The 12,342-nt window shown below is 53.6% G+C and overlaps 1 protein-coding gene across 2 annotated transcripts; it reads left to right on the forward strand.

Annotated features, from left to right (window-relative positions):
* The first annotated feature begins 6,027 nt into the window (after window positions 1-6,027).
* RBP4 (retinol binding protein 4) lies at window positions 6,028-11,617 on the forward strand. 2 transcript variants are annotated; one of them, XM_008269906.4, is made up of 6 exons: window positions 6,028-6,302; window positions 6,424-6,552; window positions 6,651-6,787; window positions 6,941-7,047; window positions 10,319-10,531; window positions 11,339-11,617. In XM_008269906.4, the coding sequence occupies exons 2-6, from the start codon at window positions 6,442-6,444 to the stop codon at window positions 11,374-11,376; spliced, it is 606 nt and encodes a 201-aa protein (XP_008268128.1). In that variant the 5' UTR covers window positions 6,028-6,302; window positions 6,424-6,441; the 3' UTR covers window positions 11,377-11,617.
* The last annotated feature ends 725 nt before the right edge of the window (window positions 11,618-12,342 follow it).

Genomic DNA, 12,342 nt, shown 5'->3' on the forward strand with positions numbered 1-12,342 from the left:
AAGAATCCACCGGTCTCCTCTCTGATTACACTGAGAGCCTTATATATCTCATATAATTCTCACAATAATCTTGGGAATTAGGTACTACTATTATCTGCATTTCACAAGTGAGAAATTAAAGTACTTGGAAATTAAGTATCTTGCCCAAAGTGGCATTTAAGTGATAATAATCTACCTAAAACTACCATATTAAGGTGATTTGAATGAAAGTGTGCTTATGAAATAAATGAGACATCATACCAATTTCCATATGGGAATATACAAAGATCCTTTCTTTAAGAAATGTAAAATGTCATAAATATCATAAGATATATCAAGTAGCATTAAATGTTAAATAGTAATACAACAGTTAGATAAAAATTCCAGGCTATCCTTCTAAACATCTATGGATGCACCAAAGAACAGTATAATTTCCTTAAGCTTTCTGTTTAACAAATTGACATTTTTCAGTAGTAGTCTATATAATGTCACACTTTATTCTACCACTACCAAGTTTTTCCACTGTAGTTAATTATTTCTTCTGAATTTTAAGTGCATATAGTAGCCAAGAAAAGAAACATGTACATAACACGGAAGCACCAATATGAAATCAACACACCCTGAACTAACGAATTGGGCTTCAGATCATTATATTGAACCCTTTCTTGAGCACCACCTTGCCAGATTTTCAGTTCCTACCACTGTACAACACCAAAAGGCATGGATCTCAAGAACAATCAGGCAACACTTTCATCTGTCCAATTGCTCTCATGAGAGCTCTCTCACTGCCCCTAATTGCCCAGGTAATCTAAGAGAGAATTCAACTGATGGGACTCCTATTATTTTCAAATTGCATCGATGACATTAACTGATGGCTTTGCAACCATTGAAAAAATTAGTTTGCCTCTTGATATTTGAAAACATTGGCTGACTGACTAACCTATTCGTTTTCCAATCAATTATTTTTGGCATCTTTCAAATGGAGTTGGAAGATAAATGTTGGCCAATGCCCTTGTTTTTCATTTTTCTTGGCCTCTCTGTGGGGATGTGGATGTAAATGTCATTTTGTACAAAATGGAGCCAGTTGAAAACACTTAATTTTTTGAGGGTAAGCACGTACATATATTGCATTAGCTCTTTTTCCAATTACGGCAAAACATTCTTCAATATTTTCTAAGAGTTAGTGACTTGTTGGCTGCTGTTAGCGTTAAGGTACCATTACTTTCCAACACATGGAATCCCCCCCAGTCTCAGTAGCTTAATGCAATGGCAGTTTATTTCTCATTCACATAAACTCAGTGTCTGATGGGGACCCAGGCTGGTACAAGCTCCATCAGTAGCAGTCAAGAGAAGAGAGGGGAGAGTAGGGTTTTAGGACAGGCAGCTTCTCTGTGCTCTGTAAGCAATACCTGGCACATTTCCTGGACCAAAATTTTGGCTTTTGACCCCATAGAGCTTCGGGAAGGAGGTGGCAGAGGCAGGGGCTGGCAGATGTAATTCCCAGCCACAAGTCATGGGATGATAGTGCAAATTTTTTGGTGAAAGACAAGTAGCCATCTCTGCTGCAAGTGCTGAATAGTGAGGCATTACTTATTGCAAAGGGTGACATCTGACTTGGTCTTTTTAAATATGAGAGCACTTCAAAAGGATGATAGAAAGCAGAATTAGGACATGCTTATTTTGATGCAAGGAATCTTCAAATCCATGCAGTTTTTTCATAATATGCATTTCCATGACCTTTTTGAAGATGCTAGGTAAATTTCCGACACTTGTAGAAAGTGATTAATTTCAGCAAAAGAAATTAAATCAATACCTATTGATTGTGCACCTGCTGTGTGCAAGTCTCGATACATCTCCAGGAAAATTGGGGGAAGCAGCATATACATCAAGATGAACGAAACATGGTCTGTTTCTCTATGAAGCTTGGCAAGGAAATGAACTTCTGTGTATCTTATAGGCAACCCACAGATGTAATTTGAAACAGAATTTTACTTACAGAAGCAAGAAAAATGTAAAGAAAATATTGAAAAATGTGAAGAAACTTTCAAAATTCATTTGAGAGGCAGGAGACAGAAACAGACAGGCTGACGGACAGAGAGTCCATCACTTCCCAAATGCTAGCAACAGCTCGACTGGGCTGGGCTGGGCTGAAGGCAGAAGCTGGGAACTCACAGGGGCAGCAGGGACCCAACTACTTGAGCCATCACCACTGCCTCCCAGGGGCCGCATTAGTGGGAAGCTGGGGTCAGGAGACAGGGCTGGAGACAAGACCCAGCTACTCGCAGTGAGACAAGGTCATCTTAACCATTAGACCAAATGCCTACTTGCCTTGTTTTCTGATCAAACCTTCTACAGAGAAATGTTTAAAAAGCACAAAAAGGTACAAAGAAAAACGAACTTTAAATGTCCCTAATCCTATCACACACAGGTCCTCACCATGAAGGGTTTTCTTTTTAGTACTATGTATAGAAGTCCGTGTGTATAGGTAGATAGATGCATATTTTGAAAAGCTATTTTATGAGGATAAATTTCAAATCATTGAAGTTAGAAACATCTGTTGACCTGAATTGCCATGTTGGGAATATGAAGAAATCTGAGAGAGAGCGCCAAAATAAACTGTTTTTCTTTGCTAGTATCTGGAACACCAAGGTTCATGACGTATCATAAGAGAGACAGAGAGAGGCAGAGAATGAGAGAGAGAATAGTTATACCAATTTGTAAGCACTTAACAAAAAAAAAAAAAATGAGAACATGTAGCTGCAAAGACAGTTGCCATAAAATGCACTGAAAGCCCCTGAATTTACTGAGCATCCAGGGTGCACAGGGTCCACCAGGACGTGTTCTAGGAGAAATGGCCATGGGGTCAAAACCGGCCTGAGGAGAATTTTCTGGCAGTGATTGGTGGGTGGGGCTAAGCCAGGAGCTCTTCATTGCTGGAGGAGTTGGAGCAGAAACTGGAAGAAAGGATCCAAGCATTGGACAGGAGACAGGGAGGCCCTAAAGTCCTCTGCCACCCAGGGCCATAGACACATACTGCACAGATGGCCACACACGTGCTCCTGCGGGAGGAGCTCCGGAGCAAACCTGATTGAGCTGTCTGGGCTGACAATCAGCCCTCCATGTCCACACCTGCAGATTCAATCAAATGTGAATCAAAAATATCCAAAGAAAACTATTCCAGAGAGTTCCAAAAAGCAAATCTTGGATTTGCTATGCGCCCAGCACGAAGCTGAATCCAAGTGAATGAATGCTACATAGGCACGCCCTACTGGAGCCCCCTGGTTTCACAGAGCCTCCCTCTCTCTCTAGCCCACGTTGAAACATTGTCCACCCAAAGTCCTGTTTAAAAAAGAAAGTATGACCCGCACTTACTGGGAATTCCTCGTTCATGGGGAATAGTTGCAATCCCCGATCCCCATCACGAATGGGGTTCAGCGGGTTGCCCGCGCCTGCCGGCGTGGGGTGGGCACACGCTGAGCCAGTCAGCGTGGCGCGCATGCAGCCCCGGACATCTGGGGGCATCACAGACCTGTCGTTGCTCAATCTCGGGTGGCTGAACGCCACTTGTCCCTCTGAGAAGTTGAGGGACACCAACCGCTCGGGGGTCGCGTAACTAGTTAGCATGCCCAGAATTGATCAGACAAATCACTCCACCAACTGGGAACGGCCATGCACCACCACCCGCGGAATCGAGAGGGAGCTATCGATCTGTCAATCCTGTCCGTGTCCGGGCCGGGTGAGGTTTCCCATGTTGAGTCAAATTGGGCTGCAGGCTCCACTCCTGGTGGTGCCCTTCCGTCAATTCCTTCAGGTTTCGGCTTTGCAGCCATACTCCCCCCGGAACCCAAAGACTTTGGTTTCCCGGAAGCTGCGCGGCGGGTCATGGGAATAACGCCGCCGCATTGCCAGTTGGCATCATTTATGGTCGGAACTACGACGGTATCTGATCGTCTTCGAACCTCCGACTTTCGTTCTTGATTAATGAAAACATTCTTTGCAATAAAAAAGAAAGAAAGAAAAGATTTATTTATTTGAAAGGCAGAGAGTTAGAGAGGCAGAGGCAGAGAGAGAGAGAGAGAGAGAGAGAGAGAGAGAGGTCTTCCATCCTCTGGTTCACTCCCCAGATGGCCACAATGGCTGGAGCTGCACCAATCTGAAGCTGGGAGCCAGCAGCTTCTTCTGTGTCTCCACATGGATACAGGGGCCCAAGGGGTTGAGCCATCCTCTACTGCTTTCCCAGGCCATAGCAGAAAGCTGGATTGGAAGTGGAGCAGCTGGGACTTGAACTGGTGCCCATATGGAATGCCAGCACTGCAGGAGGCGGCTTTACCTGCTACGCCACAGTGCCAGCCTCCACCAAAAGTCTTGTTTGTCAGGCAGAGAGTGGTTGCATTTCTTTTGAACATGTATCAACTTTTTTCCTTGCCATTATTCTCTAAATAATACAATATAACAACTATTTACATAGTATTTATGTCGATTAGATATTATGTAGGTTCAATCCTAACTTTATAGCATTTTTTAAAAGACTTATTTATCTGTTCTAAAAGTCATAGTTGCACAGAGCAAGAGACAGAGAGATGTTCCATCTGCTGGTTCACTCCCCAGATGGCCGCCATGACCAATGTTGGGTCAGGCTAAAGTCGTGAGCCAGGAACTTCATCCGAGTCTCCCATGTGGGTGGCAGGGGTCCAAGTACTTGGGCCATCTTCACTGCTTTTCCCAGGCCATTAGCAGGGAACTGGATCTCAAGTGGAACAGCCAGGACATGAACCGGCACCCATGTGGGATGCCAGTGCTGCAGGTAGCAGCTTTAACCGCTACTCCACATACCAGCCCCAGCATTTTTATTATATAAAGGATTTGAGCAGCCTTGGATTTTGGTATAAGGGGCATCCTGGAACAAATACCCCTTAAACATGAAGGGATCACTGTGCACATTCTCTGATAAAACTGGCTCAACCTGAAGATCTAATGAGTCTGTTGGCCAGAAACAGCCTTTCCTAACTCTGGGGCACTACGGAGTTAAAAGCAGGTTAGTGGCACCCCAGAGATGGCTGGGACTCCAACCGAGGCAGGAGTGAAGGGGAAGGAGAAAGGGGAAGCGGAGACCCAGGCAGGCAGCTGTCCTGAAGGAAGCCCCAGGCGTCTTCTGGGGGGCCCTAGATAAAGGGCTGATCTGAAGAACCGACCCGCTGTGGATTGCTCTGTTTGGAAGCACCCTCCCGTTCCCTCCCTCCTCAGATTTCAGGTCCAAGTTCATTCCCTCTTCCCAATTTGCATCACAGAGCCCCCAAGGACACTGTATGGAAGGAAGCTGAGGAAAAGCTCCCTCTTTGCCACATCACTAATTCTCTTTCCGTCAAAAGCTGACTCTTCTGACTGCTTTGATCACATGAGTGGCATTCTTTGAAAGAGAAAAAAAGTCGCGGTGGGCAAACCGTGCCGTTACCTGGGCAATACCCCCTAACCAGTCCCTTCCTTTCCCTGGACCGTTCCTGTCACTGAATTTTGTCCATTTCTCTCCTGGTTCCATTGCTCAGCCCACTGACCTTATTTGCTTTGAAAACAAAACACAATCACAATATGACTTTGCAATAAAAGCGCATCAAACCGTCGGCGGATGTGTGTCACCGTGGTTTAAGGGGAGCGCCACAACTTAAGAAGGTAACCAGAGAGGCTACCAAAACATTTCCGGCGCTGACCAGAGTTGCGTTCCTACAGAAAGTTCGAGAGGGAAGGTTGAACGCTTCTAAAGCTGTTGCAACCGAAAAGAAAACAAATATTGACGCAGAGGGCACCGCAACTCTCCTGCAAGAGTGTCAAATGCATCGTTTATACAACGAAAAACCACTCGGTCAAAATATCCCCTCCAACCCCGGCACAATGGACCCTTAGAGGGCAGAGGGGCCCCAGGCAGCTCTGGCTCTGTGTGGCCACCGTCCTCCCGCCAGGCCGACTCCTGGCTCCCGAGGCCACCCCAGGCCGCAGCTGGCGGCCGCTGGCACGAGGGCCGTGTCACCGGGCCAGGGCTTGGCCCTGCGGTCCGTCGCCGCTGGAGGGTTTGGCCGCGCCGCCGAGGCCACCCTGCGCGGCTGCTCCCCCGAGCCCCGGGCGGCCCGGTGAGTCAGGGCGCGTTATGCAAGGGCTGGCCCGGCCGGCCCCCGGCGCCTCCCCTCGGTCTTTCACCCCCGCGCGGTTACGAAAGCGCGACCCCCTCCCCCCGGAGCTATAAAGCGGCCCGGCGGCCTCGCGGCGCTCGGCTGCCTCGCTCCACGCGCGCCCGGACGCGGCCAGGCCAAGCTTGCGCGCGTCTCCCCGTGGTGAGCCGGGCGGGGCGGAGCGGGACGGAGGGCGACCCCGGGGGGCGGCGAGGGCGACCCCAGGGGGCGGCGGGGGCCTGGCGGCGCGGCGTTTACGGCGGCGGCGGCGCATTTCCCGCAGGGCGGACTCCTGGGCAAGATGGAGTGGGTGTGGGCGCTCGTGCTGCTGGCGGCGCTGGGAAGCGGCCGGGCGGAGCGCGACTGCCGAGTGAGCAGCTTCCGAGTCAAGGAGAACTTCGACAAGGCTCGCGTAGGTATCGGCCCCCGGGGGCCCAGGTGGCCCGGCCCGCGCCCCCGCCGCCCCGCCGGGCTCGCCCGGACGCCAACCCCCTGGCATCCCTTTCGCAGTTCGCGGGTACCTGGTATGCCATGGCCAAGAAGGACCCCGAGGGGCTCTTTCTGCAGGACAACATCGTCGCCGAGTTCTCCGTGGACGAGAACGGCCACATGAGCGCCACGGCCAAGGGCCGCGTCCGTCTCCTGAAGTCAGTGGCCCTTGGGGCGGCCGTGGGCTTTGCGTTCCAGGATGCCCCAGCACGCAGGGGCGCCAAACCCCAGCTGGGGAGGGAAGGCAGCCCCCCCGGGGTGGGAGGAAGCCCAGATCCCAGCTTGACTTAGGATCCTTTTGGCTTTCGCAGTAACTGGGACGTGTGCGCGGACATGGTGGGCACCTTCACAGACACCGAAGACCCTGCCAAGTTCAAGATGAAGTACTGGGGCGTGGCCTCCTTTCTCCAGAGAGGAAGTGAGTAGCTGGGCTCGGTGGGACCGTCTGGAGGGTGGGAGGCACACCTGGCCCCACGGCTGGGCTGCTTCTCCAGTGGTGGCTGTCAGGAGACCTGCAAGTGGCCGGAACCCACAGCAGTGCCCTAGGTCAGGGACAGGAGATTGGGAAGAGCTGGCTTCCCCCTTCCCAGGCTCAAGAAATCTGACCCATGCTCAGAAGGACCTTTGGGTGTGTCAGGTGCCATTTTGCAGGACAACCACTGTGCCACGGTGTGTGGTCTTCTTGTAGCGACTCCATCCTGCATCCCTGCCTCCTCCGTTGCACCATGGAGCGTAGATCTGTCTTGCCTTCACTTCTGTGGGCTGAATCCTGTGCTAGCTGGGGGAGCTGGAGCCCCAGCAGAGGCTGGGAGACCTCACCCCCACCCCCACCCCAGGATTGAGGAGGCTTGTGCTAAGGCTGCTCACTCGCAGTGCCCCGTCTCTCCATTCTGGAGCTGTGGGTGGCAGAGGCCTCTGCCTTTTCCCCCAAGTGCTGAAACCCAGACGAGGTGCAGGGAGTTGAGAGTGCTGAGAAGGGCATCGGAGAACATGGCCTCCTCATGAGGACGCAGTACATGCTCTGTCCACACCTGCCCCCCCCCATTTCTCCTAGGCTTCAGATCTGGGGGTGCACCTTCTGCACAGGGAGGTTTGAGAACCATGGGTCTAGAGAATTCAATCCGCAGAGTCGTCTTGGCTTACTCCGGCCCGATGCCTCTGCCATTCACTTGGCTGGGCCCTGTGCGGTTGTTTTGACCATTAGTCAGAAATGGCCGGGAAGCTGTCACCTGACTGCCAGCTCAGCTGGACCCTGGGGCCTGCGGGCTACAGGGAGGTCTCACCTGGTCTTGTCACTTGGGGTGAGTGGACGCTGCACTGCGGCTCTTGGGGCTGAAGGGCTGTGTTCTGGGATCCCGGCAGGGGGCTACAGCTCTTCACTGGAAACCAGCCCCTCTCTTAGAGTTCTTTTTGGTTTCTGAACTGACAATCCCAACGTCCCAACCAGTCTGCGTAGGTAGAGTGTAGACGCAGCTGCAGTGCAACCCTGTGTCCTGGGATGGTGGGGGAGGGGTCAGGGCTCTCAGCCACACAGCTGCTGCCAGGAACAAGCTTCCCCCCCAGCTGTACTCACGCACTGAAGCAGAAGCACTTGGGGGTCCCTGGTTCCTGAGAAGGGGACCTGTGCAGCTGCTGGGTGCACGGAACTGAGCTCATTGTCTGCAGCAGTGCCAGGCCGTTCGGCTCGTGCCAGGACTCTAAGAAGGGAGAATCTGGGCAAGGTGGCTGATTTGACCTCTTTGTCACTGAGCTGTTTGGCCCAAAAGATCCTCAGATAAACCCCATCAATACAGGCCTTCTTTCCAAATCGAGAACAGTGGTTGATTTTACTAAAAACCGAAGCACTGCATGTTATTAAGTTCCTCCGACTAAATTCACATTCTGGCGGATATTTGGGGACAAACAGGCTGCAGAATGGCAAGCTGATGGCTTCCTGGGTCATGGGTCAGGGTAATGTTCCCAGAGCACTTGCTTTTGTCTGGGGTGCCTGAGCCTGACCCAGTGATGGGCACAGCAGGGAAGAAATGACTTCCTTCAGGGGTGAGGAAGACTCTGCCCAGGTGCTCGGGAGGCTGAGGGAAGCCTGCGCTTCAGATACGGCCAGCAGCAGCTCCATGGCCTCTATTCCTGGCCCACCTGCTGAGTAACTTTGTGGTCACCGCTAAGCACTCATCCGGCTGGGGCCTCCAACAGGTGGACCCTGGCAAGGCCTGGGAAGTGCAGAGGTGGCTGATTCCAGGGCTGTGCTGAAGAGGGGTCTGCACACCCCGATCTGTGGCAGCCCTGCCGCAGGGCCTGTGTTTGGGCTGAGGCCAGGCCAGCCCTCCAGGGTCCCTCAGAGAGGCCCCCCCAGAGGTGACCCAGGGGACGCATCAGAGATGGCTTCAATCCTCCAGTGCCTGTGTGCCTCCTTGTCCATCACAGAGCACTGCGCAGGGCAAGTCCCCTCTGGCTCCAAGACCTGAGTGTGACACGGGGACACCAAGCCTTCTTGTTTCTCGGCCCCTTTCCCCCTAGTTTGGAGCCCCAGGGTGGTGGTTAAGCACATGTGTCCTGGAGGCATACACTCTGTCTACATCCCAACTCCACCCTGCTCCTTGTGATCTAGAAATTACCTCATTTCACCGTGCCTCAGTTTCCTCATCTGTCAACAGGGGATAACAGTGTGTGAAAAACTAATGAGAGAGCAAATGGCACGCATCCCTGCGGTGACGCACACAGCTCAGGAGGTCCCTGTGCCGTTATACATCATCAGGAAGGTTATGCAGGGGTGTGGCGCCTTTATCCCAATACAGGTTATTTGGATAAACCCAGACACTGTTCTTTCTCTGTGGCCAGCTGCTCCCGTACCGTCTTACGAAGGTGATTTCCCATCTTGCCTCTCTCTCCACGTTTCTGCCTTCTACACTCGCTCCTCCTGGCTAACATCCCCCCTGTAAGGAATAAACACACGCCCAGTCCTCCAGGGGCTTAGCTCTGCCTCTGCTGGGGGGAGCTGTGGGGAATGCAAGCCCTAAGCGGCAGCAGCCGATGGTGAGCTTCCGTGCCAGCAAGGCAAGAACGGTGCTTCGCCCGCATGGAGAAGCGAGCAGAGCTGCTCAGTGGGCGTCCGCGGGGAGCTAGGGTCATCGCCGGCAGCACAGTGGGCCGCCCCATGGACTGAGAGGCAGGAGGACAGCGTGGCCTGTGGTGTGACCGAGAGTTAGCCAATACCAATCGTTGAAAACGACGCATCCTGGTGTTCAGGGTAGCATGAGGGGGTGGCTGTCAGATCTGAATCCTGGAAGACACAGGCATTCCTGGAGGCAGGTGGCAAAGGTGACAGTGGGCAGGTGTGTGCTGTGCTGCCAGCAGGCCCACATCCTCGGTGGTCCTTTGGGAAGGTGCTGTCCCATCATCATCAGGGCATGAGACACAGACGTGAATGAGTCTCCCCCCACCACGCCACGATGCTTTTCTGTAAAAGAGAGCCCGGTCTCTTCTCTCTGGTCCAAGTCAGCAGGCTCCATAGTCTGCAGCTTCCCAAGGGAGTGAAGCCAGTTCCGGGAAGTAGCGAGTCCTGGCCTGGAGGCGCTGTGCAGTGTAGTGTGGTGCGGTGCGGTGCAGTGCAGTGCCCGCATCCGAGCCCTCCCCCCCCCCGAGGGCAAGGCGCTGACCGCTGATGGCCACCGTGACTTCCTGCCCTGCAGACGATGACCACTGGATCATCGACACGGACTACGACACGTTCGCTGTGCAGTACTCCTGCCGCCTCCTCAACTTCGACGGCACCTGCGCAGACAGCTACTCCTTCGTGTTCTCCCGGGACCCCCACGGCCTGCCCCCGGACGTGCAGAAGCTGGTGAGGCAGCGGCAGGAGGAGCTGTGCCTGAGCCGGCAGTACAGGCTGATCGTGCACAACGGTGAGCAGGGCGGGCACCGCCGGGGTCCCCCGGAGCGCTCGGCGAGCCGGCCGGGAGCGCACGGAGCATGAGGGCCTGCTCCACCCGGGCTCTCCCTGGCCTTGTCCTGGGGCCCGTGCAGAAGCAGGCAAGGGCCTTTTTCCCCAAATGCTGGCACTTTTTTTTGTTTTTAAAGATTTATTTATTTATTTATTTGAAAGGCATAATTACAGAGAGATGGAGGACTGCTTTTCAGCCTTTTGGCTAAGTTCAAGTGCTGAGAGATGGAAGAAGAGACAGATCTTCATGCACTGGTTTACTTCCCAAATGGCTACAACAGCCGGGGCTGGGCCAGGCTGGAGCCAAGAGCCTGGAGCTCCTTCCAGGTCTCCCACATTTGGGTGCAGGGCCCAAGCACTTGGGCCATCCTCTGCTGCTTTCCCAGGCACATTACTGGGGAGCTGGATTGCAAGTGGAGCAGCCAGGACTCCAACCAGTGCCATATGGGATGCCAGAATCACGGGTGACGGCTTAACCCGCTATGCCGCAGCGCTGGCGCATGCTGGCACTTCTCAGGGAGTACAACTGCACGGGCCGCTCTTTTCTCTTCATTGTGCTCCCTTGGCCTTTCCACCCTGCCTCCACCGCCCCCCAGAGCCGCCTTGACTGAATTAACAGTGTTGGGAAAGGGAGGCCCAGCCCCATGTAACCGCAGAGGTGCCGCCTGCGGGTTTGCACTGAACGAAGCCCAGCGCCCAGGTGCTTGGTATCCACAGAGACGCCGAGGCCCTCCTCCTGGCCCTCACGGCCTGCTTTTCTGTGTTGCAGGTTACTGTGACGACAAATCCGTCAGAAACCTGTTGTAGCAACACCGGGGACTGAAAGCTTCCGTCCACTCTCAGTCGGTCTTCAATTCTATTTATCTTAGGAGTTCGGTTCGCCCCTCCCCCGCACCTTCCCTGGGTACACACAGCACCTCCCGTCCGCGCGGGAATGGGGGAATCCATTTGTAGTGAAACGGCTTATCCTCACCGGAGTTCTCTCATGGCGTTTGAGCCTTAGAATCCCAGACTTCGATTAATTAAAATAGTCACCGGCTTCCTTTGACTCGGGGGTCTTGTTTGTGCTCATGTCTGCGGCGAAGTGAGAAGTCCCACGGAGGGTTGGCCGGTGGGGTGTCCTCTTATATGTCCTCTGCTCTGTGTGACCTTTGGCTTCTTCTGCTGCCTCACCTGCCAAGGACTGTGGCTTCTCCTGAGAGTTTCTTTCTCAGCCCAAGAAGGCCTGGCCACAGCGCTGAGGCCGGGAGAGGAAGCCAGGGTGGCCGGACCAGGCCGGTGAGCCCGGGGCCTCTGTCGGGCCGGGGCCTGTGACGCGGGCAAGCCAGGGGCTCCGCCAGCCTGGGTGCAAGGGGCAGAAAGGCCTGGGTCGGGGGAGCGCTGGGAAGTGCAGGCCTCCCGGCCTCTCGTTGTCTGCAGCAGTGGCTCCCGGATTTCAGGTGTGGCGCAAAGGTTGAGGAGGAGAAGGGGGACCTTGGTTTCCCTGGAGGAGCTGGGAGGGTGAGCGCTTGGAGTGTGCAGGGAGGAGGTGGGTGAGGAGCAGCCAGACCGGGGAGGGACCGCAGTGCCCAGGCCTTTCACCGCACTTGGGAACTCGGGGGAGCCACACGCATAGCCACTTGCCTCCGTTTCCCAGCTTGGAAAAGCAGCAGGTCTCTGGTACAAGAGAACCTTGGTTTTAAGCCAAAACCCAGCTCAGCTGTGTGTTCGCTGTGTGACTGATGCTGGTTACATGGCCTCTCTGAGCCTTATACTTCTCCTGTGAGGTATGGG

Source organism: Oryctolagus cuniculus, chromosome 15 (assembly GCF_964237555.1).
Source record: "Oryctolagus cuniculus chromosome 15, mOryCun1.1, whole genome shotgun sequence".
Classification (NCBI taxonomy): Eukaryota; Metazoa; Chordata; class Mammalia; order Lagomorpha; family Leporidae; genus Oryctolagus; species Oryctolagus cuniculus.

Coding starts and splice junctions, on each gene's coding strand:
- RBP4 (XM_008269906.4), top strand. CDS start 6,442: ATGGAGTGGGTGTGGGCGCTCGTGCTGCTGGCGGCGCTGGGAAGCGGC. Junction 6,553..6,650: donor AGAACTTCGACAAGGCTCGC/GTAGGTATCGGC, acceptor TCCCTTTCGCAG/TTCGCGGGTACCTGGTATGC. Junction 7,048..10,318: donor CTCCTTTCTCCAGAGAGGAA/GTGAGTAGCTGG, acceptor CCTGCCCTGCAG/ACGATGACCACTGGATCATC.